Source organism: Papio anubis, chromosome 2 (assembly GCF_008728515.1).
Source record: "Papio anubis isolate 15944 chromosome 2, Panubis1.0, whole genome shotgun sequence".
NCBI lineage: Eukaryota > Metazoa > Chordata > Mammalia > Primates > Cercopithecidae > Papio > Papio anubis.
Genome location: NC_044977.1, coordinates 47,469,888 through 47,495,556, shown reverse-complemented (window position 1 = coordinate 47,495,556; position 25,669 = coordinate 47,469,888). Strand labels below are relative to the sequence as shown.

Here is a 25,669-nt window from a genome sequence, read left to right as displayed (position 1 = left end):
AGCTAAGTGACTTTTGGCTGCACTCTATTTCCCTAGGCCTCAGTTTCTTCACCTATAAAATGGACCGACTTGTTTCCTCCTGGGCCTCTAGTGGGGTGAAGTGAGAGCACATGTAGGAAGTGGCTGGGACAGTGCCTGCCCCAAGGGAAAAAGAAGAGTAAGCCTTACCACCCATCTCTGAGCATGAGTTCCCTTTGCACAGGAAGAGCCAGGTGGAGAGACGCCACAGTAAGCCACACCAGGGCCTGCCATCTCGAAGCACGCGTGGCTGCTGGAATGTGGGCTCTGTTTGCCCTCAGGTGAGAGGGGCCACGGCCACAAGTGCAGCCAAATACCTGAGGCACGAGAGATGGCCTACTGCTTCCCTGGGGCGGCAGGTTTTCTAACATATTTATATTGGCAAGCACCCTGCCTGCCTCAGCATTTCACAGCGCCTGGCTGGTCTGGAGCCTGAGGCCACATGCTGTGCTCCTGTCCAGGGCTTCCCTGAGCCTGCTCCTGGGGCCAGCAGGTACAGAGGGAGCGCAGGGCAGACCTGGCTGCACATGTGTCCTGGCAGTCTCAAAACAGTGCTGAGGTGTGGCTTCTGCAAGGCCAGGCCCACACCTGTCCATCAGGTGGTCTCAGAGGGACCATCCTGCTCTGACCCAACTCCCCTTGGAAATCAGTTTCTAAGACAAGGTCTAAGACTACAAGTAAATACTGAGGCTGGAGCCCACCTAGGAGTAACGCCCTCCCACAGCCCTGGTCAGGCCTGCCCTGGGGCTGCCCTCCCACCTACCCCTCAAGTTCCTGAGGAAGCACCAGGCCCAGGTGGTGGGGATGGCAGGTTTGGGGTGAGGCCCTGTCCAGGATTTGGGAGAGTGGAAATGTGGCCTACCACTGGGGGCTTGGTGTGGAAACAGAAGGACTTTTAGACACGTTCTAGGGGAGCAGCCACAAGCCTGCCACTCCTACCCACATAACAGTGGGTCCTTCTGGCTTGGCTACAGGTCAGGTCTGAGGCCAGCCTCACAACCAAGGTAAGACTTCTCCAATCACCAGCTGGGTACTGGAGCTGAGGCTCGAAGGGCTTCGAGTTATGGGGCGCTAGGCTCCTGCTAGAAGGTTCTCACTCTTCCACAGGGTGGCAGGTGCCCTGGCTCAGTGGAGGCCTCTGCATTCTCACGGGACAGCTGGTGCATTCTGCCTCACTGGCAGAGCCCTGCAGTAGCGCCACATGTGGCCCAGCAGCCATTTCACTTTATCACAAATGTGAGCACCAGGCTGACATGACCACTAGAAGGGAACTTTTCCAGGCAAAATGCCTGAGTGCCCCAGCCAAGCCTTTGACACACATAAAGTTGCACTCAAGCTTTGGGCCTCACTGTCCTTTTGGGGAATAAAATATAATTTAAAATTAAGAGAACATGACCAAGTACCTTGTAAAAAATTGGCTTTATTTGTCACTTATTCACCTTGTCTCAGTTATGCCATTTTGGCGTCCACAGTGACAGTCCCCTGGAAGCTGGGGTCAGTCCCCACCCACCCACCATGACCATCACCCACAGGGTGTGAGTATGGGCCTTGCAGGGCCCAGCCGATGGTTACAGGCTGCAGGCAGGACTATGGGGCTCCTCCTGAGGCCTGGCGCCCTCCAGTCCCCAGCCCACCAGGTTGGGTACAGCTGCCTGCCTGCAAGAGGCCAAGCATTCCTAAGCATGGGCTGGGGAGGCCCTGCCCCTCTGTAGCAGCAGAGTGGACAGGGCAGCGGGAGAACCATGTGGGTAGGAGGGCATCAGGTCTCAGAGCCTCTCCCCTGCTCAGGACTGGGTCTAGACAAGGCCACGTGTGATAGGGTGGTAAGCCCTGGAACATATGGAGGAGCCTGGGGCCCATCTTGGTTCTGCTGCTGAGTTGCTGGGTGGCTTTGCGCAAGTCCCTTCTTGTCCCTTGGTCACTCTTCCTGGCTAGCACTGCCAGCGAGGTCTCCAGACAGAGTGTGCCCCTCTGCCAGGCTGTGGTGGTGGCCCTGTGCTTCGCAGGCTGCCATGTGCCCACTGTCAGTGTGGAGTCTCCCCGATAGGCTGCATGCACCCCCAGGACCCCTTCTTAGGATTGGGGCATCCAGCAAAACATTCTTGGTCCCACCAATGTCTAAAGCCAGCTTGAAACCTCAAGCTCCTCAGGATCTCAGTACCCAACTCTGCTGCCCTTGCTGCCAGGCAGTGCCTGTCCTAAGAGGGGACTCCCTCAAGGACAGAGGGATGGTGCCCATCCCCAGGACCTAGGCCACCTGTCAGCACAAACAGAACTTATTCCAGATATAAACATGAGTCTTCTTATTTCAAACACTGGAGCAACTGATCAACACCACCACAGCCCACGCACCCCGAACCTGACTTCACTACCGACCTTGAGCCTGCACTGTCCTCTCTCTGCTGACGACACTGGTGATGCAGAAAGGAAGTTGGTGGCGTCTGCTCACTTGTGTGCAGTCCTAAGCATGGTAAGAAAACTGAAAATACAGCTGGGTGATCTTCAGCCCAGAAGGTGTAGTGGCTTGTGAGCACTAAGTCAGTTTCTGTCCATGTCTGATAGCCACCACAATGTCTCCCCTTGCTAGGGCAGCCGCGAGGAGATGCATCCAGTGATGACTGGCAGAATCTAGACAAATGGACATCACTGCAAGGGTCTGTCCCCCTAGCTTGGCCAGGCTCAGTTTGGTAGAGCTGATGACCCAAGTGGACTAAACATGGAGCTAGCAGAAACAGGCAAACTCTAAGTCCAACCAGAAGAGTCAGCTAGAAGAGCCAACAGGTGCACACAGACAAATCCACAGACGGCCGGGAGTGTCTTCTGGGAAAGCCATCCCTCTCTTTTGGAAGAAGTTCTGTCCTTAAAAAAAATCACTTTTAAAATAGGGGAAAACAATGGTGTCTTAAAGAGAAAAACAGTCCTAAGCCAGATATTCCCACGCCTGATTGTGAAGGAGACATGCCAGCAAGGTCCCACGTCTCCGGGAAATACATGATCCGGTCCCAGCTTCACACCCTACTGCCAAAATGAAACGTAGACATTTCAGTTTTTGTGCTTCCAACCAGAGTGAGAAATTCCCTTTGTGGGGAAACAGGTTAGACTGCTGCAGCCGCATACGGCACTGAGAAGGTGCAAAGGTTAAAACAAAAGTTACATGGACACTTGGGGACAATCCTACACCATTCCCACTTCTCTGGCAGTCGGCTGAATAAAATTTCACTTTCACAGTTCTTTTTGCCAATGCCAGGATAAAAAACAAAATTTTAAATTGGAAAATGTCTAGCACTTTACACAGTGGAATGAAAGAATACGAAATTCAAAAACATTATTAAACAAAAGTCCATATGCCGCAGCAGCACGCGCCATGATGAGAGCTCCCCTTCCGAGGCGCTTCTGGAGCAGCTTCCTCAACCTGTCCTGGGAGATGGGCTCAGAAGAGCAGGGCCCCCATGCTGCCGACCTCGCTCTGCTCCTTCACGAAGATCTCAAAGTACTGGTAGATGATGGTGACTGCGAGCAGGATCCCAGTTCCAGACCCAATGGCGCCCAGGAAGTCAGCCAGGACCGAGAGGGCCCCGATGCACAGCCCACCGAAGGCCGCGGCTGTGGGGATGTACCTGGGGAAGGGGACACAGTCAGCTCCGGGACACCCACAGAGCCCCCCTGTGAGCCAGGTGGCCAACAGGCTCACCTGGGACTTTGGGACCTAATGCCTCAAAGGCCCCTCTGCTGTCTCCTTGAAAGTCATCTACTATATCTAGTGCTCCAGGCCAAGGCGCTGCTGTCCAGGCAGCGGCCACACTGGCCATAGTAGCCAGGGTACTGTAACTAGACCAAACTGAGATGTCACATGAGATTTTGGAGATTTAATTTGAAGACAAGGATGTAAAATATCTCATCATGGTTTTTCTTACATTAATTATAATGTTGAAATGATACTTTGGATATACTGGGTTAAATATATTAAAATTAATTTCACCTGTTTCTTTTTACTTTTAAAATGTGACTTCTAGAAATTAAAAAAATTACATGTGACTTGAATTATATTTCTACTGCAGAGTGCTGTAAATTCAGCAGCTTAATATTAAGAGAATGAACTAAATTGCCTACCATCCCTGCTAGGGATTAGAAAATAATGTGAAGTTTGCAATTCTGGCTTTTCCTGTGGTTGCTTCCTTTAGGTAAGGCCCATAGGACAACCCGGTCTGCAGCTGACTTTGTAGACAGCTTTGTAGGAATAGAGCCATACTCATTTGTCTGTGTCTGTCTGTGGCTGCTTGTGAGTGACGATGGAAGAGATGAGTAGTTGTAATGGAGACTGTGCAGACCGAAGAGTGCTGTGGCAGCATCTAAGGTCACCTGGACTTTGCCCTTCCTCACCTAACTGCTCCATCCCCAAGGGGACGGCTATATCTGGCACCATCACCTCTGGCCCAAACTCTCGCCACAGCCCGGCAGGTATGTGGCCTCCCCCTCTCCCTCTCTAGCGTGGTTTCATGTATTAGCACTGACCTTCCTAAGAGACTGCAAGCTCCATCCCTTCTGCCCTGCTTCAAACGTAAATCAACCCCTTCCGTGCCCAGCCACTGCCAGCTTCTCTAGCCTTACCACCATCTCAGGCCCCAAAATGCACTCAGACGCCAGGACCTGCCTGCTCTGAGCTCAGAGTGACCCTCCTCCAGGGCGCTCTCTTCAGCACCCCATCGGCATGAGTCAGGGTGAATGAGGGTCCTGCTGCCGCTCACAGCTGTTGCTCTCAGACCCCTTACCACACTGTCTCCCACCCGCCTGGCCACATGCTTCCATCTCCTTACCCAGTGGCTACCTCTGGAGGAGAGGGGCTGTTAAGTGTTTATCTTTATGTCTCCAGTGTCCAGTACTTAGCAAGTTCATAAATATTTAACATTTAGTTCTGTCCTATAACCCAAGGATAAGATTTAGTGACCCAGTAAGTGCTAGGGCCTATCAGGATGCCCTGTGTGGAAAGAAACAACACATGTCCAGAGATGGGAAGTTGGGGACCTGGGGCCGCCACTCACCGATTGAGTTCATGGACCATGGAGGTCTCTCGGTGGCCTCTCATCACCATCTGCTGCTCCTTCAGCTGCTTTGCAACCTGCAGGGTGCCCACAGGGGAGAAGTTGGAATTGGAGGTTGAAGGGGAAACAGGCATTCCAAGTGGTACTAAACAGTACCACTTCCAGCATTTCCAGCACTGACAATAGATCGCCTCTTCCAGCACTGACAATATTCATACAGAGAACTTTAAAACTGCAAGGAAGTCGTATGACCAAGTCTAACTTTACAGTGTGGATTCAGATTCTCATACCTACAGCTGATCTACTGGCTGAGCTCCATCTGTCAGCCCTTAAAGGAGGACAATCTGTCTGCAAGTGTCACAGACCACTATTTATGATGAGGTGACAAATCCACACCCCTTATACTAGCCACACTTTCATCACCCTTCTAGAAGGTTTTGCTTCTACTTACATCTTTGGCAGAGGAACCTGAGACCTCAATCCACGTTTTGGAGAAGAATGCACAGGAGCCCAGCATGAACACTATGTATACAACTGCATGGACCGGGTCTTCTAACACAGAGCCAAAAGATTCTGGAGGGGACAGGTAATAGCAAAGGCCACCAACTGGATAAGCACGTGCGGGACCCCCAGAAGATGTGTCCTGGGGAAGAAGAAACCAAACGCGTGTGAGTGCTCCTCATTTTACTTTAGCATCAGGGCAAAAATAGTTCTGAGCAGATGAAAGAATGCAATTTTACTCGGTGCCCATGGTACAATTTTCTTACTGAAAAGATAATTTAATGTGCTGAATTTGTAAAAGTTACAATGGAAAATATCTTTGGATGAAATATCCGTTCATGAGCAAGACACACTGACAGAAACCACTCCAACTAGCTGCATTGCTAGCTCATCTTCGAAGAGCCTACTTACCGACCAGGTGCCCAGCAGGCTGACCAGCAAGTTGCCACTGAAGCGAGCTGAGAGCATTTGGGAGATGACATAAAGGTTGGACACCAGGGCGGACTGCAGGATGATGGGGATGTTGGACGTATAGAAGAGCTTGATGGGGTAGGTGTTGTACTGGCCGCGGTAGCGGGCCGACTTGATTGGCAGGTCGACTCGGAAGCCCTGAGAAGCCAAACAGAACCAAATCCCCTTCACTGCTTCATTCCAGCCTGCTGCACAGAAGCACAGTCCAGCCGGGGACTATCCAGTGGGCCACAAGGGAGGAAATCCTGTGTGCTGGTTCTGGGGCTCCCAGTTCTGAGAGCTCGTGCCCATTCCTTACCCACCACCGTACTCCTGCACTTTGGGGGAACATCCAGAACAGGCCCAGAAAAGCTGGTTTAAAAATACACCGAAGGCTAGGTGGGGTAGCTTACACCTGTAATCCCAGCACTTTGGGAGGCCGAGGTGGGAGAATTGCTTGAGCCCAGAAGTTCGAGACCAGCCTGGGCAACACAGTGAGACTCTATCTCTACAAAAAATAAACAAAACTAGCCGGGTGTAGTGGTGCACGCCTGTAGTCCCAGCTACTCAGGAGGCTGAGGTGGGACGATCACTTGAGCCTGGGAGGTCTAGGCTGCAGTGAGCCGAAATCACGCCACTGCATTCCAGCCTGAGCAACACGATGAGACCCTGTCTCACACAAAACAAAACATGGAAGTGAGCACGCTGGAATGATCCTTTTTTTTTCCGCCCCCAAAAGACAAAGCCTATCACATTACATCCACATCTGTGTGGAATATGGAGAAAAGCCTGGAGGCCACGCACCCAAATCCCAATGGCGTTTCTCTCTAGCTGGTGATGTTTCCTGAGCTTTTACACTGGCTCTGAGGCAGGGCCACTACAGCAGTGGCCTCACACCTTGCAACAGTTCCTTACGGTGTTTTTAATCATGAACAGAAAAGCTAAACTTTTCTAGGAATACAACCTCTCCCTCTGAAACACTTGGAGAATAGAAAGGGTTTATTTTTATGAACTCCCAGTACCTATAACAGGGCTCAGAATACAGAGGATTTAAAAATTAAATACTTAAAGTTGGGAGCGGTGGCTCCCGCCTGTAATCCCAGCGCTTTGGGATGTGGAGGCGGGCGGATCATGAGGTCAGGAGATCGAGACCATCCTGGCTAACACGGTGAAACCCTGTCTCTACTAAAAATACAAAAAAATTCACCGGGCGTGGTGGCAGGCACCTGTAGTCCCATCTACTCGGGAGGCTGAAGCAGGAGAATCTCTTGAACCTGGGAGGCAGAGGTTGCAGTGAGTTGAGATCGTGCCACTGCACTCCAGCTTGGGCAATGGAGCAAGACTCCGTCTCAAAAAAAAAATTAAATTCTTAACGATCTGACTGCAAATTCTGGCAAAGCCCCTAAAGAGTTAGCTTTTTATTAAGCAGGAATCTGGCTTAGTCTCAGAAGGAACAGGAAAAGCATGTAGCTGGTATAAATACCTTTCACAAACATCAAACTACCTTTTATCTCTGTCCCTTCTTTTTAATAAACACCAAAAATACAAAGTGGACCATCAAAAAATACAAAGATCAATCCAATTACAGGGAAACAACTAGCAGTTCAGGTTTCTTACTCAGAAGCAAGTTTAAAAGATGGAATACTTTTAAAGGTAAGACAGCTCAAGAAGATAGGCCTTTTCCGAGATGCTGAAGTTACCTAAAAATATCATACAAAATTTCTATAAGAGAGCAATGAGGTTTCAGAGCTACAGTACTTTTTGCTTCTCTTGAACTAAGAACTTAGAAATATATTTTCTTACCTGTTGATAGGCCCAACCCAAAGGAACATGATTTCACAAATGTTAGAACTGCCTTAATTTTGTTTCGTTAATGGCAGGTCCCATGACTCAATGAACGTGCTTGTCCAGCTCATCTGGAAACCTGCTGCCTTCAAATACCATCTCATCGTTTCAACACAATATGATGACAGTGCACCCCACAGAGTAGGGGACTGCACACAAGGCATTCTGACACTTAAATCCAGACCACGGAAACTCCCTGGGGTTGGATCTGGACGCACCTGGAAATAGATGACCACTGCAAAGACAAAGATGGTGGCGATGAGATTCATGAGGTTGGGGAGATTCTGGCGGTAGAACGCCTCCCGAAGGGCTCGGACCTTGTCTGTGCGTGTGGCCAGCAGATGGAAAAGTGCGATGATAGCACCTTCAAATTCCATTCCTGTTGGCAAAGGAGGACACAAATGTGAAGGAACAAACAGGCAACTCAATTTGCTTCTAGGCTTCTTAGCAGAGAAAATAAAAAGAGGAAAACAAACTTAAGTTATTAGACACATGGTGCCCATAGCCACAGGGATACAGCATGTATTCTACTCATCCCTCACTTCTCTTCTGTAGAGAATTCAAACTACAGAAATGGGCTATTCTGTTTTGTTTTGTTTTCTTTTTTGACAGGGTCTCTCTCTGTTGCCTAGGCTGGAGTGCAGTGGTGTGGCAGCACCTCACTGCAGCCTCAACCTCCTCCTCCTGGGCTCAAGTGATCCTCCTATCTCAGCCTTCCGAATAGCTGGGACTACAGGCGTGCTACCGCACCTGGCTAATTTTTTATTTTTTATTTTTGTACAGTTGGGGTCTCACTATGTTACCCAGTCTGGTCTTGAACTCCTGACCTCAAGCGATCCTCCTGCCTCACCCACCCAAAGTGTTGGGATTACAGGTGTGAGCCACAGCACCCAACCACTATTCCACTTTTTAAAATTAACTAGTCTCATTTCTTAGGTATGAGTCAGTGGCCACCAGAGGTGTGGAATGATGATAATTTACAAAAATAAAAGCAGACTTTGCTGAACTCTAGCTGGAAGGGGTCATCCACTGAAGAGAGGACTCAGAGCCGGCCAATCTACTTTCCTGGAAAATCCTGAGAAGCACAAGTACCCATTCAACAGCTCTGAAGTGCAGGCTGTCCCCGGCTGGTGAGTGGGGAGGCTCCAACTCTCTGCTCCTTACATCAAGGGTACAAGTACAGAGGATGTGCTTGCGTCCACCATGTGGCCCCATCCAAACCACACCCTGCCAGGAGATGCTCCTGAGGGAGGCAGGCCTAGGGGTGGAGTGAGCTTACTGAGGGACTGAGGGAAACGGGGAGGGGACCCAATCTGAGAACGAGACAACAGAGTAACAAGTGAGAGGAAGGTGGGGAGTGTGGTGCATTATTAAGGCCTAAGTTTTAGACATTAGCAAGAAATTTACTTAAGCTAAAAAACTAAAAAGCGAAAGAAAGAAACAAGTGGTAAGCTCTGCCGTTCCAGGACGGTGTAACCATCCCATAATGGAAGCCTGGCAACTCACAGTACTTCTACTGGCAGGAAGCTGGCATTACTTCCAGAAACAGGGTCTCTGTGGGCAGTGTGGGGTCATGGTATCGGTACTCTGAGAAGCACTTTTTAAAAAGTCAAATAGGAGTCGGGGCACGGTGGCTCACGCCTGTAATCCCAGCCCTTTGGGAGGCTGAGGTGGGCGGATCACAAGGTCAGGAGTTCAAGACCAGCCTGGCCAAGATGGTGAAACCCCGTCTGTACTAAAAATACAAAAAAATTAGCCGAGCATGGTGGCAGGCGCCGTACTCAGGAGGCTGAGGCAGAGAACTGCTTGAACCCGGGAGGCGGAGGTTGCAGTGAGCTGAGATGGCACCACTGCACTTGAGCCTGGACGACAGAACAAGACTCCATCTCAACAACAAAAAAAGTCAAATAGGGACTATATTTGATGGCCACTTTGGAGTAAAATTTATTTTACATGACAGATTAAATAGGAAAACTGAAACTGAAGGCCAGACCATACTTAGAGGACCCATCTAGTACTGTGGAACTTATCAAATGTGTCCATTCCCTTGTGCTGAACAGTGAAATAGAGTGAAATGTAAGAAATGAAGACATCCTACAAAACGGAAAGCTTCTATTCAACCAAAATAGCTTGGTAGCTGAGGGAATGGGAAGAGTAACCAAACTGATGGTATGTGGGGTTTTCCTTTTAAAAGCACATTAAATAAAAACTTGAGAAGGGATCACTTTACCCCAAAGCTAATAATTCTGTCCTCTGGACCTAGACCTGGATGGTGAGCCTAGAGAGGTGGCCCAAATCTGTAGTTCAGCTCATGAGCCATCCAGACCCCCAAGTGCCTGACACTGAGTTTGGGTGCTGCAGGTGTGACATCTCCAGATTATGTCTCTGGATGCTGTCAGGAGTAGGTTCTGCTCCTTGATTTTCCTTTCATAGAACAAATTTTCCAAGTTTCACTTTTACTCCTCCCATGACTAAAAAGCAAGTGAATCTAGGAAAAGGTGAAACCAAAGAACTCAAAAGCACTGTCCTCAAGTTTCTAACACATGATAGCTGGGACCACCTGCTACATCTTCCTGGACCATTCAGAGATGACATGTCAGGCAGATCAGCTAACCAATGTGACCACTGACCTCCTCTGCTGTGGCTTCTGTGAAAGAGACACCATGTCCTAACTGGCCATCATGTCCTCATCTCACCCTGTGGTGGTCTTTCGTCAGTTCCCATCCTTTCCACCTTTTGGTCCTGTGTGACAAGGCTGGCCTGTTTCCCCACGGTATTGAATTTGGGACTAATTCCCAGTTCTGGATTGTTCTTGCTGCCCAGGGAAGCAGCAGTGATTACTCTCTCTGCCTACAGAATCTCATTCAACAGCCTCCCCCATCCCAAGCCAAGCTGCAACGTCTCCAGGCACAGCTGCAAAGCTGCCGTCCCAGCTGTGCCCTCTGTGCGGCTCTCCCTGCCCCTCCTCACCAGGCTCTCCCTCCAGCACCACTCACTGCCCACATGCAGGCCATGGGGCACGGCCCTTCCTGAATGCATCTCGTGTCAGCCAGGTCCCAAACATGAGCAACTGACATTTAGACACATTGACTTCAAGGCCAGACAAACCCACCTTTGCTTCTTAGTTTTCCCCCACCTTGAAAGTGCCTCTCTGGCCCCCTGTCTTACTTGCTTCCTCCAAATGCCCTGACACAATGCTCTCCTGTAGGATGGCTTGGTTGGGGCTGGATTACTGCTGTACACACCTAGCTGCTCTCTCTGCCTTTCAGTGCAGAGCAAATCACTCCTTCCAAACTCTGGCTCCCATCACTCAATACCCTGCTGCAGAATGGAACATGAGCCTCTGGCGGCTACTACTGGGCTGCTAAGCCACCAGGGCCTTCCCCTCTGACTTTACTTCCTTCCCACTCAGGCGCTCCCCAAAGGCCAGTCGCCATGATGGTCTTGTCAAATGCCTGAACTCCTACAATGCGTTCCCTCTCCTGCCTTTTCACATCCTGCCAAACTTTGCCTTCCGGACCTGCTTCTCCCAATTTACCTTGGATTTCCTAAAATTATACAAAGTACCTAAGGAAGCATCAAATGTGATCTTGCCCACTCTTCTCTATGGCTCCCTACTTCAAGCTCCACTATCCTTTGTAACCTGTTAGGCACCTGCAGCCTTCACTTGTCTAGGGACCAGTTTTCCATCTCATTAATGAGATAATATGGTCTCTGGAGGCCAAGGACTCTGTTTCCAACATTCAATTAAAAGAAAACTCTCAAATAACGCCTGATTATTTCTCCTGGAATGCTCCTCAGTGCAGAAGATATTTAGTGTCAAAAATGTTTATTTCCTTTACCTAAAAAGTCACACTCTCTAAGGCTTCCCTTATGTTTTGACCTTTTTATTAAAAACATGCTCTGTTACAAGATTTCTGTGGCACTTAGTGGATGTAGCACAGCATGCTAATATTTGATATGCATCTACCAGGAGCCAGGCATCACATAATTTCATGCTGCTTCTCATTTCATCCTGGTAACCAAGATTCAGTGGTGAGAGAATCTGCCCAAAGCCACCTATGTACAACTAACAGGAACAGCCAGGATTTGAACGCAGGTGCGAAGCTCCAAGTTCAGGCCTTTTTCAGAAAGCTGCCCCTTGCATGACCAAGTGCTTTGCTTTAGGAATTTCATTTTTAGAAATTTATTCACTAAGAGCAGCTGCCAAAATACACAAAGATGAACATATGAGGACGTTCACTGTTTCAATGTGAACAATAAAAACACCTGGAAATGACTTAACATTGCTTTATCGTTGCAATATAAGGTTATACTGTGCTAAGAAAAGTGAGGCAGGATTGTGTATTCTGACATGCCGAACGTCCAGGAGATATTTTTATATGAAAAGTGCAAGTTAGGTATCATTATAAGCCTATTTGTGTTTTTAAAACTTTGCAGTTTTAAAAACTTTTCTGATTTTAAAAATCAGAAGAGATAAACCTAAAACTGACATAATTTTTCTGTGGAACGGGGGGATTTTTGTCTTCTGCTTTGCATTGCTTAATCGTTTTTGCTGAAAGCTGTCGCCACTAGAGGAGCACAGGGCCCTTACCTCGGCCAGTGTTGACAGTGGTGGGGCTGAATGCCTTCCATACGATGGTTTCACAGATGTTAGTTGCAATGAAGAGGGAGATACCAGAACCAAGGCCATATCCTTTTTGCAGGAGTTCATCCAAAAGTAGGACAATTAAGCCAGCAACAAAGAGCTGTAAAAATTTAAAAATACAAGACTATGTGTTACTGCTCCCCATGGACATGGTTCCATCCTTCAGTAATTGGGTTCTCTGATATAAATGCTGAAGACAGAGTGAGATCACATCCTCAGTCCCAGACAGTGGTCAGTAAAGCCTTTCTCTGCTGAATTCAGAGAGCTAACCCAGAGTCTCAGGCTTCTGCTTCCTTTCATTCAGTAGGAGTTCCTTTTAGGTGTGGTTGATATTCGTCATGTGAGAACTGTAGGTAAGTGTGAGGGGCTACTCAGAGGGAGATGTTAGCATAACAATTACCTGAATGGTGATTAGCAGGCAAATTCCAGCACCCATTTCAGAAGGGTCCCCATACATCCCGGTCATCACATACACGATAGACTGGCCGATAGTAATGATCATGCCAAATACTAGAATTGAAAGAAAGAAGTGTTTTCCAAGTGGGTCACTACACAGAGCAAAAGAAATAGTTCAGAAACACCCACTCAACGACAGGCACAGGGGAGAACAAAGATGAAGAGCAGTGATACGACCTCCAAGGGGCTTGACTGAGAACATGCTAAACCATCACATCAGCAAAGTACATGATGAATCAAAAGCCTTTTAACAAAAGCACACTTGTTCTTTAGTTTCACCTTTTCCTAGATTCACTTGCTTTTTAATCATGGGAGGAGTAAAAGTGATACTTGGAAAATTTGTTCTATTCAAAGAAAATCAGGGAGCAGAACCTACTCCTGACAGCATCCGGAGACAATCTGGAGATGTCACACCTGCAGCACCCAAACTCAATGTCAGGCACTTGGGGTCTGGATGGCTCATGAGCTGAACTAGATTTGGGCCCACCTCTCTGGGCTCATCCAGATCTGGGTCAGAGGACGATTACTAGCTTTTGGGTAAGTGTGATCCTTCTCAAGTTTTTATTTAATGTGCTTTTAGGGAAAGCCCCACATGCCGTAATTTGTGGTTACTCTTCCCATTCCCTTGGCTACTTGGCTATTTCCGTCTAGAAGCTTTCCTTCTTTTTTGAGACAGTCTCTCTCTGTTACCAATGGGATTTGGAGGAGAGCAGTGGCGCGATCTTGGCTCACTGCAACCTCCACCTCCCAGGTTCAAGCGATTCTCCTGCCTCAGCCTCTGGAGTAGCTAGGACTACAGCATGTGCCACCACACCCAGCTAAGTTTTTGTATTTTTAGTGGAGACAGGGTTTCACCGTGTTAGCCAGGATGGTCTCCATCTCCTGACCTAAGTGATCTGCCATTTTCGGCCTCCCAAAGTGCTGGGATTACAGGCGTGAGCCACCGCGCCCGGTGAAATTTTTTTATAAAACACTTGCCAAATAACTACTATGTGCCAGGCATTGTGACAGTGATTATTTAATCCTTATGACAGCTCTGAAGTAGCCATTACTTCCTTCTAAGTAATAATGAAATGTTGTCCAAGGGTGCTAAGACCTCCAAGCTCTGATCCTTCCACTCCATTACACGGCCCCAGGGGCACTCCAGACACTCTCCCCTGCCTTGCCCGGCCCATCCCCAGCACCTAGCACCTCTGCTCTCCCAGAAGTGCTCATGCTAACACAGGCAATGGAGCTCCTACAGGGTTGGCAGGCCAAGGAGGTTGCAGCACAAAAGAAAAAACTGTTTGGGCTGGGCATGGCGGCTCACGCCTATAATCCCAGCACTTTGGGAGGCCGAGGCAGGTAGATCAAGAGATCAGGAGTTTAAGACCAGCGTGGCCAATGTAGTGAAACCCCATCTTTACTAAAAACACAAAAATTAGCCAGGTGTAGTGGCACGCACCTGTAATCCCAGTTACTCAGGAAGCTGAGGCAGGAGAATTGCTTGAACGTGGGAGGTGGAGGTTGCAGTGAACCAAGATTGCATCACTGCACTCCAGCCTGAGCAAGAGAGTTAGACTCCATCCGCCCCCCCTCAAAAAAAAGAAAAGAAAACCTGTTTGATGCCATTATAGCAAATACAAATTCTCCAACTATAGATATCAGATTATTCACAATCTTTCTTACACTTCTGGGCCCCGTTGAAGAGAGCTCGGTCTTTTGGGGTGTCACCAACTTCAATTATCTTGGCGCCAGCCAAGAGTTGCATTATAAGGCCAGACGTGACAATGGGAGAGATCCCTAGCTCCATCAATGTGCCTTGAGGAAACGGAGAAGCAAAACAGTCAATATTAGCTTGGAAACATAGTACATTATTTTAAAAATGAATGAGCAAAATTTGACTGAGTACCCCTTATATGAAACTAATGTGTTTCAGTTTCCTAGCTGCATTTAATTTAGAGAACCCCAAAATATCAACGATTAGTGTATAATTCAATTCATTCTGTTCAGCCTGCGAGGCAACATCTTATTCTGTTTAGGAAGTCACATGGTGTCTAAACAGATTGCTGCATTTAAATTCACCATAAACAGATTCATTCTGGTTTTAGAGATAAGAAACGTTTGTCTCTTCATCAGTTAATAAAAAAAGGATAACATTCAAATAATTCCCAGAGTCTGGAAAGGGAGCCTGTACAATTGTATCTAGTTGTGAATAAGCTTCTTACTTCCCATTATGTTAAAATGAGCTATACTTCCAACTGATTTGGAATTTAATTCAACTATGTTTTTAAAATGAGTTAATCAAATGCAGTATCAACATACACATTCAGAATCCTCTCCAGTCCCATAGGTAACTGGTTAGAGGATACAAAACACTGTTACATATTTTTTGACAATATATGTAACCTATAGATATGAAAAAGATACAGCTGAAAATACATATTCTGAAGAATGTTATCAATGGAAATGTCATCATTTCAGGTATTCAAAAAGTATTCTAGTTGTTTTTCCATGTTTTTAATTCTCTCTATAGCATAGACTTATCTTGTCAATACAGCTTTTGTACTGCATTCAAATACGATTCCAAATATGATGGTATGCCTTGGTGCTGAACTCAGCATTTAATAAGGCTACTCAACACAGCACACTAACATTCTTCACTCTATTTTCCAAGTCACTCTCTAAGTTCCATATAAAGCCAAAGCCTATAATTTAACTAAGTGAAGCTAGGTAAGCCCACACTCTACAGAGAAAAGACAGAGAGAGCCAGAGTCCTACCTCTGTTAGAGGCTAGAATCACTCTCATCCAATAGAAAGGGTCAGCTGAATCTGAAGACATGATCCCAAACAAGGGAATCTGGGAATAGGCAAAGAGCAAAACAGTCAGCACACCTGTTTCCAGCTACTTTTATCCCCCTCCCCAATACGAAATACAAGCCTTAGCTTACCTGGCAGCACACTAAGAAGATAAAGAGGGTGATAGCGGTCCACAGCACTTTCTCTTTAAACTGAATCTAGAGTAGAAGCGAATGAATTAAAGCAGGGGTTACTTTCAAAAGCAAATTAATAAAAATGGACTCCAATCAGACCCCTTTCTCTAAAAATGGACTTCAACCAGACCCTTTCCTCTGTTCAGCAGAGAAGCTGAACCATGTACCAAACATAAGTACCATTGTACTGCGTAACTTCCACTGCACAGAGCACAATGCAAGGACCTACAGGCATCCCCCCAGCTCACCTCACACCACAGAGAGTTATCTTTATTTTACAACTCAGTCTTAGAAGACTAAATAATTTGTCCCAAACTGCAATGCTAAAGTGAGTTTGAGTCCCAAACTGTGCTTTTAACCATTAGCATTAACAGTTAAGACTCAAGATTGAAGAATGTCACAATAGAACATGACTTGTAAAACACACGAGCAACCACTTTTCATTTGAGTGTAAGTCACAAAACCTTGTTATTCTGGAGCCAAGTAATTTGGAATTGCTCAATAGTGTATTTTCTATGAATTAAAGGTACAACAGTGTAATAAACAATATTGGGGAGGGGCAGGAGAATTGCACGTTTAACCTATTAGTAACATCTGTTAAGGATTTTCACATCTTCTCAGGTACAAAGGTTGCACAGGTGACAAGAATCGCTGAAAAGATGACTATTACGTATCATAAGAAAGGTTTAGACCTCCCACCCAAAGCCTCTGTCACTAAAGAGTAGAGCGGGAACTCTTCCAGGTTTTCTGCCTCTGAAACTGAGTGTCTTCACTAGTGTCTGCTGCCTACACTAGACTAATGGCTTTAGAGGGCTTAACAAATATGAATTATCGTACAGACGGAAGATTCTGAGGTTGAAATACCTTGTGAGAGACTGACAGTATTAAGTGAACAAAACTGTGTTCTTTAAAAACACTTCTAGGCAGGCACTGAGTCAGCATTCCCGGCCCTCTGGCCAGAACAGGAGTCACAGTCCTCTAACTATACATGCAGGCAAAGTAGGACACAGTCATACAGCCACACAAGGGTGGTGTGAATTAGTGTTCAGATACTTCATCCAAAGCTGAGGGCATTCACAGGACTCTTCTTCTCTTGAGAATGCTCCTCTTCCCACCTACCTTCCCACCACACTAAGAAATTAGAAAATGGCCGAGAAAAGGCAACGCCATTTCAGACTAACCTGTCTGAAATGAATCTTGACGGGAAACAAAGAGCAGACAATTTTTTCAAGACTTTTTAATCACCAAGTCCTCTCTCCTGGTTACAATCAAATTTAACATCAAAACCCCAAAAGCTCTTTTTCCAAGTCCTGTCTCCTCTGCCTCTTAGTAGCCCCTAAATCCATTCTTGCTCAGTACCACAGTTCATCCTCTGATGTGAAAAGCCTCTAAACCAACTCTAGTCCTCTCCCTCCCTTCCAAAGTGACATTCTCATGTCTGGCCCTTGTTATTCATCTCCTACTGTTCCCCACCTTCCATTATGTTCTATCAATAGGAACTACATCTAACAACCTCTCATCCAAACATGCTACACTCTTGTCACCAATGCCTTTGCAAACGATATACTCCTTTTACTTGGAATTCCTTTCCATCCCTTCAAGGAGGCTTCTATTTGTCCTTCAAAACCACCGTAAGACATCATGTCTTCCAGAGTTAATCCCTTCCTGAGCCACTGCTATACCTTGCACATATTTCCCTGGTTCCATCTACCACACTGAGTTACAAGGCCAATGTCACATAGCTACTAAGGAGCGATGTAAAGAGTGGGACCTAGGCTTGCCTGCCTCCAGAGCCATATCCCTCCACTACATTGGAATTGAGGGGTAAAGTTTTACAAATTCGTCCATTAAAAAAAGCACATGGGCATTTCTATGAAACTATTTTAAGTAAAAAATGAAAGTGGATTCCAAGAACCCAAGTGTCCATGTGAATGCTTTAACAACAGTTTGAAAAATAATCTGAGGACACAAACATTTTATTCCCCACTCTCTAACCTAGGAACCTAACGAAACTTTTTTTCGTTATTTGATAGCTGCACTTATACTGGCAACACTCACTCCACACAATTTCGGATTCAACACAGTTCTACATTTAATCTTTCCTTGTTTTAATACACTGGCTGTGAAAAGCAGCAGACTTCACAAAAGAATAGCCTTTATTCTCGCTATTGTGGCAGCCTACATAAAAGGTACAAACTCATTTGTAAATACTAAAGTGACAGCCCTTCCCTTTAGCAGATGGATACAAAGGGCATCTCCTGGAAAAAAAAACCAACCCATGACCTGCTCCCGTTGGAGGTGAAAAAGGGAGGGTAACTCAATCTGCTATCCTAACTGAGGCCTTATTCATTCACGGCTCGGATCCATTTTTGGGACAGGGCAACCGGAGGCTTTGTTCTCGGAGCAACTTCCACCAAAGATGCTCCAAATACAGCACGATGACTTCGGTGGAAATTTCCACACAACCAGGTCACCTTTCGACAGCTCTCCGGAATAACAGAGCACGACTACACTCCAAGACAAGAGAAGGGAGAGTTTCCATTGCCGTGCTGAAGCCATTTTTAATCATACTGTAAACTTTCAGAGTCCAGACAGTTTCCTGAAATCTTCTTTGTTGGCAATTTGGGGTACTTACCTTCCTCTCCGGCTTCTGAATTTCCGGCAGGATGACACAGAAGGGTTTGATGACTTCCAGAAATTTGACTTTGATGGGAGAAACAAAACAGGAAGAGTTAGAACACAGAGAAGTAACCGTCCGCGCTACCCAGGGAAGCCTTCTGCCCAGGACGAGTGAGAGCAGTGGCCAGGGGAGCCGGCCGCACCCGGGACTCGTGGGGATACTCGAGAAGGGTCGGGGACACCGGCCGCGTTCTGCAGGGGGCCGGGCAGGGCTGGCCGGCGAGCTCTCGACCGCACGGGTGAGGGGAAGGGGAATCTGATCCGTCCCGGCCTCGGTAGAGCTGCCCCTGCAGGACTCACTTGCCATGGCGGCGGCTGCTCAGGCTCCGGGTCCCGCTTCGGCTCAGCTCTGCTCCGCGCGACGCGACGCTGCCCGCGGCCCAGTCTGTTCCACCGCACAGCACCTCCGCCGAGAGACACGTCAGTTCTAGCCCGGCGGCGAGCGGCACGGCGAGGCGCGGGGCGGGGCCGGGGCCGGGGCCGGGGCCGGGGCAGGGCCTCGGGTCGCTTCCGCTTCCTGCCACGCGCGTCCGCCGGCCTCAGCGCCTCGCCGCACCGCGCCGCTTACGCCGAGACCACAAGCCCCGGCATGCAGCGGGGCTCCTGGGGCCTGTCGGAAAGGAGCGTGGCGCGCGGGGGACGCCGGGACTGGCGGTGTGCGGCTTCGCAGACTTGGTAACGCGAGAGCGCGTGGTGAGAGTGTGTCACGTCTCTGGAGACGGGGACGGTGCGGTCCCACGAAGAAACTGAGGCAGGCGCGAATCGTCGAGTGCACCCGTGGCCCTGAGGGCAGGCGGAGACCCTGGTGGCTCCCATACGCGTAACAGCACTCACTGCTCTTTGACGTTAGTGAATAGAACGTAAGCTACCTGGAGCAGGGACCTTGTCCCAGCGTCGACCGCGGCGCCCGTCACCTCGTAGGTCTCAATCGTTACCTGCTGAGTAGGGCGCGTGCTGGTGGGGCTTACCGAGCACCCTCGCTGGTTGAGTCATTAAGCAAACCCGGAGGCCTGTCGTGGGTGTGGGATCCCTTCCATCTGAGAACAATGGGATGAGTTTCTGGAGAGACTTGGCCCGAGAAGGGCCGGGGCAGCTCGGGAAGCAGTCTGCCTCACGGAAGAATTCAGGAAGGCCTCCTGGGAGAGTACCTTTGTGCCGAGCCTTGATGGATTCTGGCGAGAAGGAACGAGGGAAAAGGGTTTTCCAGGTTGAGGAGACTGTTGTGGACAAGGCATGGCGGTGTGATTGCCCAAGATGAGTGGGAAAGGGGGATAAGGGGTAGGTCAAGGGATGCTGGGGCTGGGGGTTGGAATTTACTTTCAGGCATCTGTAGTCAGTAGGTATGATGTCATCTAAGAGAAATAGACTTCATGCTGTGAGCGTTTAGCGGGGAGAAGGTGGGCATGCCTTGTGGGATCAGGCAAGGTTTCATGGAGCTAAACCTTGACCAGGACAGGTAGAGTTGGAGGTACGTATGTGGCAAGATGCTTTTTTGCTTTTAATTTAGGTGTCAACTATTTGGATTTTTCCATTCTCTCCCATTTCTAGCAGATAACCAGGTTTTATAAATCCTTGGCTCAGAAAGTTGGACAGGACAGGAACTCTTTTTTGGAATACAAACCCACTGGTGGAAAAATCAAAGGACTACTGGAAACAGGCTGGTAACTTCGGTGAAGTGGTCTAGGTGTGACATCACTTGATATCCATCCCCCACCCAAAAGGGGAAAAAGAAGACATTGACTGTTTATTCAGAGTCTGAAATGCAACCCATCTTCACTTCCAGGACCCACTGATGATCTCTTCTGGAGTTTTGGCGTGAAGCTAAAACTGGCAGCCCCTGGACTAAGTTCGGCATATAGACTAGATTCGATATTTAGCCATTATGTACCCTGCACCATGTTGATGGTTACAATGTTGAAATACTTCGAGGGTAAATAGTATCATGGTAATTACAATAAATGTTACAATTAATAGAAATTTTAATATAAACTCTGGTTTGTGTTAATAGTTGTAGGATGTCATTACCATTGACAATAGGCCTCCTGTTGTTTCCACATTATGACACAATCTGGCCTGTGTCACTGCAGGGACTGCAGCCGAGTTACATGTGTTAAAACACTAACTGCTTTAGGAGAGTCACTAGTTTAAAATACTTTTATTGGACTGGGTGCAGTGGCTCACACCAGTAATCCCACACTTTGGGAGGCTGAGGTAAGAGGATCACTTGAGCCCAGGAGTTCAAGACCAGCCTGGGCAACATGGCAAAACCCTGTCTCTACAAAAAAATACAAAAAAAATTAGCCAGGCATGGTGGCGCATGCCTGTAGTCCCAGCTACTGGAGAGGCTGAGGTGGGAAGATCCCTTGAGTCTGGGAGGTTGAGGCTGCAGTGAGCTGAGATCTTGCCACTGCACTTCAGCCTGGGTGACGACAGAGTGAGACCCTGTCTCAAAAAATAATAAAATACTTCTATCGTAAGCACATACATTAATTCTTCAGAAAATAGGTATCCAGTGTTTTATATTTATATATTTAAGATTTTATTATGGAATATCAGAAACATCCACCTGGAATGAGACAACAAAAATCTGGATGAATTTTCAATACTTTTAAGTATGATAAATGTCAATCTTGATATCTGCAGAAGAATGAACAAGAAATTTATAATAATAATGAATCCCAGCCTGGAACTTCTTTTGATACTGTTTAAGAATCAGCACAAAATAAAATTTATTATTTATAAGATAAACTTTATTACATAAAATCTATAGTAATCCCAACTACTCAGGAGGCTGAGACATGAGAATGGCTAGAACCCGTGGGGGTGGAGGTTGCAGTAAACCGAGATCTCATCACTGCACTCCAGCCTGGGCAACAGAGTGAGACTCTGTCTCAAAAAAAAAAAGAGAAAAAGATTTGGAAGCTACTGTCAGAATTTTTAGCACCACTGTATAGTTAAGCGTAATTTAGCATTTCACACACATTTCCTAGAATTTCAAAGGGATTAATATTGATATGAACACGCCATTCTCTTGTGGACACACCTGTTAAACACCGGATGTACCCAAATGAGAAAACAGCTTTTTGAAAAATATGTAAATCAGAGGTATATTTAAAGTCATCCTCTAAGAAGCTTCATTTTTTTATGTGAGTATGTTTTAATAATTAAAATGCAAATTTAAAGGTTTTTGAATATAATGGTTTTTGTTGATCTTACGACACTGGGAAACATTTAGTACACTGTATTGTCTTTATTGTGAGTAGACAAGAAAGAATTATATTTGAGATATAGTTCCATAAAGATGTAACATTGTACCAAATAAGAAGATTGTCATTGGATTTTATACAGAAAGTGCTAATACAATTCTAGAGAGAGTAAGGAGTTTCAGCCAAAAGTTTAGAAACAATGTGGATGTTTTAATTTGGCACTAAGTTATCAAATTCAATTTTGGATAAGTCAATAAGAGAACTCATGTTTTTCTTGATAAACTATATTTACTACCACACACCAAATAAATAGCAGAAATAACTAAATTAAGTAATGCAAATTGAACCTTGATGGACAAGCCTGCAGTGCTAGATCTGCAAAAGCAATGTGGAAGTCAGTAAGTTCTGCATTCAAACGCTCTACCCCTGAGCTATACCCCTTGTGGTGGAAGTCAGTCAGTTCTGTATGTTCACTGTAGTGGACACAAATGCGTTTGGGCCTTAATAAATGATAGTTTAATGGAGACATCAGTATTTATTTTAGAGTTTTTTTGTTTTGAGATGAAGTCTCGCTCTGTTGCCCAGACTGGAGTGTAGTGGCGCGATCTCAGCTCACTGCAACCTCCATCTCCCAAGTTTAAGTGATTCTCCTACCTCAGCCTCCCGAGTAGCTGGAATTACAGGCATGCGCCACGACACCTGGCTAATTTTTGTATTTTTAGTAGAAATGGAGTTTCACCATGTTGGCCAGGCTGATCTCAAACCTCTGACCTCAAGTGATCTGCCCACTTCACCCTCCCAAAGTGCTGGGATTATAGGTTTGTGCCACCGTGCCTAGCAGTATTTATTTTAGCTTTATAAGATAACATGTTTTAGCTATTAGAGCTGACATTATTTCAGTAAACTGTAAAGCAGTTGGACATATGTAAACAAAGGGAAGTTTGAAACAAGTGGAAGTTATTATGGATAAGAAAAAATAGGTATCCTGTTTAAAAAAAAAGTGGAGTATCAATTCCAAGAGAAAAATTATTGGATTTTCTAATAAATCAATGTATTTGATGACAACAGCAAAACATGTAATAAACTTTTAAGCCCTTTCAATTTGTTAAATCTTGACATAAAGCCTCCTGGTTTGTGAAGCTCCATGAATTGAGAGTGAACAGAACATAGTGAATAAGCCAGTAAGTTAAAAGATATTTCAATAAGTGATTTTTGTGAGTTGGTCAATAGCAGAGATATTGAATCAGTTCTATATGTTCTTAGACTATATTATAAAGTCTATAGAATGTTTAATTGCTATTGATAAGAAACTGAGGATTCCACACTAAAAACAGTATCATCGATGTTAAGGAAATGCTCTACTTAATTCATTTAATGATTAGCCATTTAATGAGGAAGTTGTTGGAACAATTGCATGTTGCTCCCTATGTCAAATCATTACCCCATACGTGGTCAAAATCTAGTGACAACTGCATCAAAAGATTCATAATTTCCAAAAATCAAGAAATGATTTAGACATATTAGATCTGTCAAATTATTTTTGCTACAAGTTACATTGTCATTTTATGATATATGTTATTTATTTAGAAATATATATGTTTTTAAATCTTTGATTTACATTTTGACCAGTTCAAGATGGCTTCTTGTTTTGTTTGTAAAATCTAGAGAGATCACATAAAACATAAAATCTAGATTTTTTACTTCTCTTGAAAGATCAGAAGACCCAACAACACTGGGCTAATATTCCTACATGCCAGAGATCAGCAAGTTGTGGCTACTTTTTTAAGACTGGTCAGCAGCTCTTTCTCTCCCCACAGTTACCACTTGTCCCTTGCCTCTTGCCTGGTCTCTAAGCATTTGAATTTGTGGCCTCTGCTGTAGTTTTAAGCCTGGGTTCTTGGCAGGATGGTGGCATCTTTTATTTCATTTACCTAAATAAGGAAATCAAGAAGAGAACAGGTTGCCTACTCACCCCCATGGTGAGTGTGTGTGTTTGTGTGTGTGTGAGAGAGAGAGAGGAAAGTGAGTTCTATTTTAAACATGCAGAGTTTGAGGTACCAGCAATTGATCAATCAGAAGTCCAATAAGCTGACCCGGTGCTCAGAGATGAGTTAGAATTAGAAGCATGTTAAGTCATTTTCCATGAGAGTAGATGAGATTTCCAAGGGAGAAAGCATAGAGAGACCAGATTCAAGGAAAGACACGGTGGGAGAGGGGGTCAACCATATTTAAGGGTGGGAAGGAGGAGGAACAGCCAGGTAACAAGACAATCTGATATAATAATTAGGCTGGGGAAGACAGTGGGTTGGGGGAGCTGGCTATTCTTTTGGCCAGTTTGGTGGTGTGTTGGTTAGGATATAAATTTGGCTGTTGGCCAGGCATGGTGGCTCATGCCTGTAACCCCAGCATTTTGGGAGGCTGAGGCGGGCAAATAATGAGGTCAGAGTTGGAGACCAAAAATTAGCCAGGTGTGGTGGCACACATCTGTAATCCCAGCTACTCAGGAGGCTGAGGCAGGAGAATTGCTTGAACCTGGGAGACCGAGGTTGCAGTGAGCTCAGATTGCACCACTGCACTCCAGCCTGGGTGACAGTGCAAGACTCCATCTCAGAAAAAAAGAAAAAAAAAATTTTGACTGTTGCTGCAGAGATTAAAAAAAAAAAAAATCAGTATTATAAACCAGATGGAGGCCGGGCGCGGTGGCTCAAGCCTGTAATCCCAGCACTTTGGGAGGCCGAGACGGGCGGATCACGAGGTCAGGAGTTCGAGACCATCCTGGCTAACACGGTGAAACCCCGTCTCTACTAAAAAAATACGAAAAACTAGCCGGGCAAGGTGGCAGGCGCCTGTAGTCCCGGCTACTCGGGAGGCTGAGGCAGGAGAATGGCGTAAAAACCCAGGAGGCGGAGCTTGCAGTGAGCTGAGATCCGGCCACTGCACTCCAGTCTGGGCGACACAGCGAGACTCCGTCTCAAAAAAAAAAATAAATAAAAAAATAAACCAGATGGAAGTCCAGGTAGCAGTATAGGTATGAAGCTTTCTCTCTCTTATTTCTCCACTCCCTTTTGGGTGGTGCTGTGGCCCACAAAATCCAGTATGGCCCATCGTCGTGTCTATATTTTGGCCATTTGGAAGGTGAAAAAAAAGGGAGAGGTGGGACTACCTTTCTGTTAATGCACAACTTGGAAGTTGGACACATTGCATCGATTCTGTTCCTTTGGCTGTAACCTAGTCCCACTTACCTGAAGAGGAGTTTGAAAAATCTAGTCTTTATCCTGTAAAGTCACGGGCTGGCTACTGCCATGAAACAAGGGGAGAATGGGTATTGGGAGACAGCTCTCAGTCAGTCTAACAGGTAGTGAAGAGAAAGTGGGACTTGAAAAGGAGAAAGGGGAGGGAATATGGTAAACTGGGATTGGACAAAGATAGCTCCCTGTGACTAAAAGAATAAGGCTAGCAATAGAGCTATCGTTGGAGAAACTAGGCTTCATCACAGTTAATATGTAGCAAATGCATGACGAGCTAGACAGATGAAGGAAAATGGTGCCCTTCAGAGATAGAGGCCTTCCAGATTTCTGAGGTAGAAGCCCTCCAGGAGGAAGAAAAGAAAGGAAGGCAGGCAGGCAGGCATGTGGAAACCCGACTCCCAGGGAAGAATTCAGGAGGCTTTTCCCCCCAGGGATCAGAGAATACCCAAGAAATATCCAGGGCATGGCTGATTGTGTCAGTCAAGGTTCTACCACAAACAGAACCAGTAGGAGATGCGTATAGTCGTCCCTTAGTATCCGTGGGGTTTTGGTTCTAGGACCCCCCAACCCTAGCAGCCCCATCCTCTGCAGATATCAAAATCTGCGG

At 46.4% G+C, this 25,669-nt stretch overlaps 1 protein-coding gene and 1 long non-coding RNA gene across 3 annotated transcripts; one reads left to right on the top strand and one right to left on the bottom strand.

The window, feature by feature from the left end:
* Nucleotides 1–1,418: 1,418 nt before the first annotated feature.
* On the bottom strand, nt 1,419–19,230 carry SEC61A1 (SEC61 translocon alpha 1 subunit). Its single transcript, XM_003906910.3, has 12 exons — nt 18,909–19,230; nt 18,565–18,632; nt 15,888–15,953; nt 15,718–15,796; nt 14,626–14,757; nt 12,902–13,011; nt 12,448–12,601; nt 8,072–8,232; nt 5,970–6,167; nt 5,509–5,700; nt 5,058–5,134; nt 1,419–3,635 (listed from the first exon to the last, which is right to left on the bottom strand). The coding sequence occupies exons 1-12, from the start codon at nt 18,913–18,915 to the stop codon at nt 3,449–3,451; spliced, it is 1,431 nt and encodes a 476-aa protein (XP_003906959.1). The 5' UTR covers nt 18,916–19,230; the 3' UTR covers nt 1,419–3,448.
* Nucleotides 19,224–20,591, top strand: LOC116273731. Of its 2 annotated transcripts, none has more exons than XR_004182083.1 (2): nt 19,224–19,815; nt 20,157–20,591. It is a non-coding gene; the product is annotated as an uncharacterized LOC116273731 (long non-coding RNA). The 2 variants fall into 2 exon arrangements; XR_004182082.1 differs by having other exon boundaries at nt 19,224–19,886.
* The last annotated feature ends 5,078 nt before the right edge of the window (nt 20,592–25,669 follow it).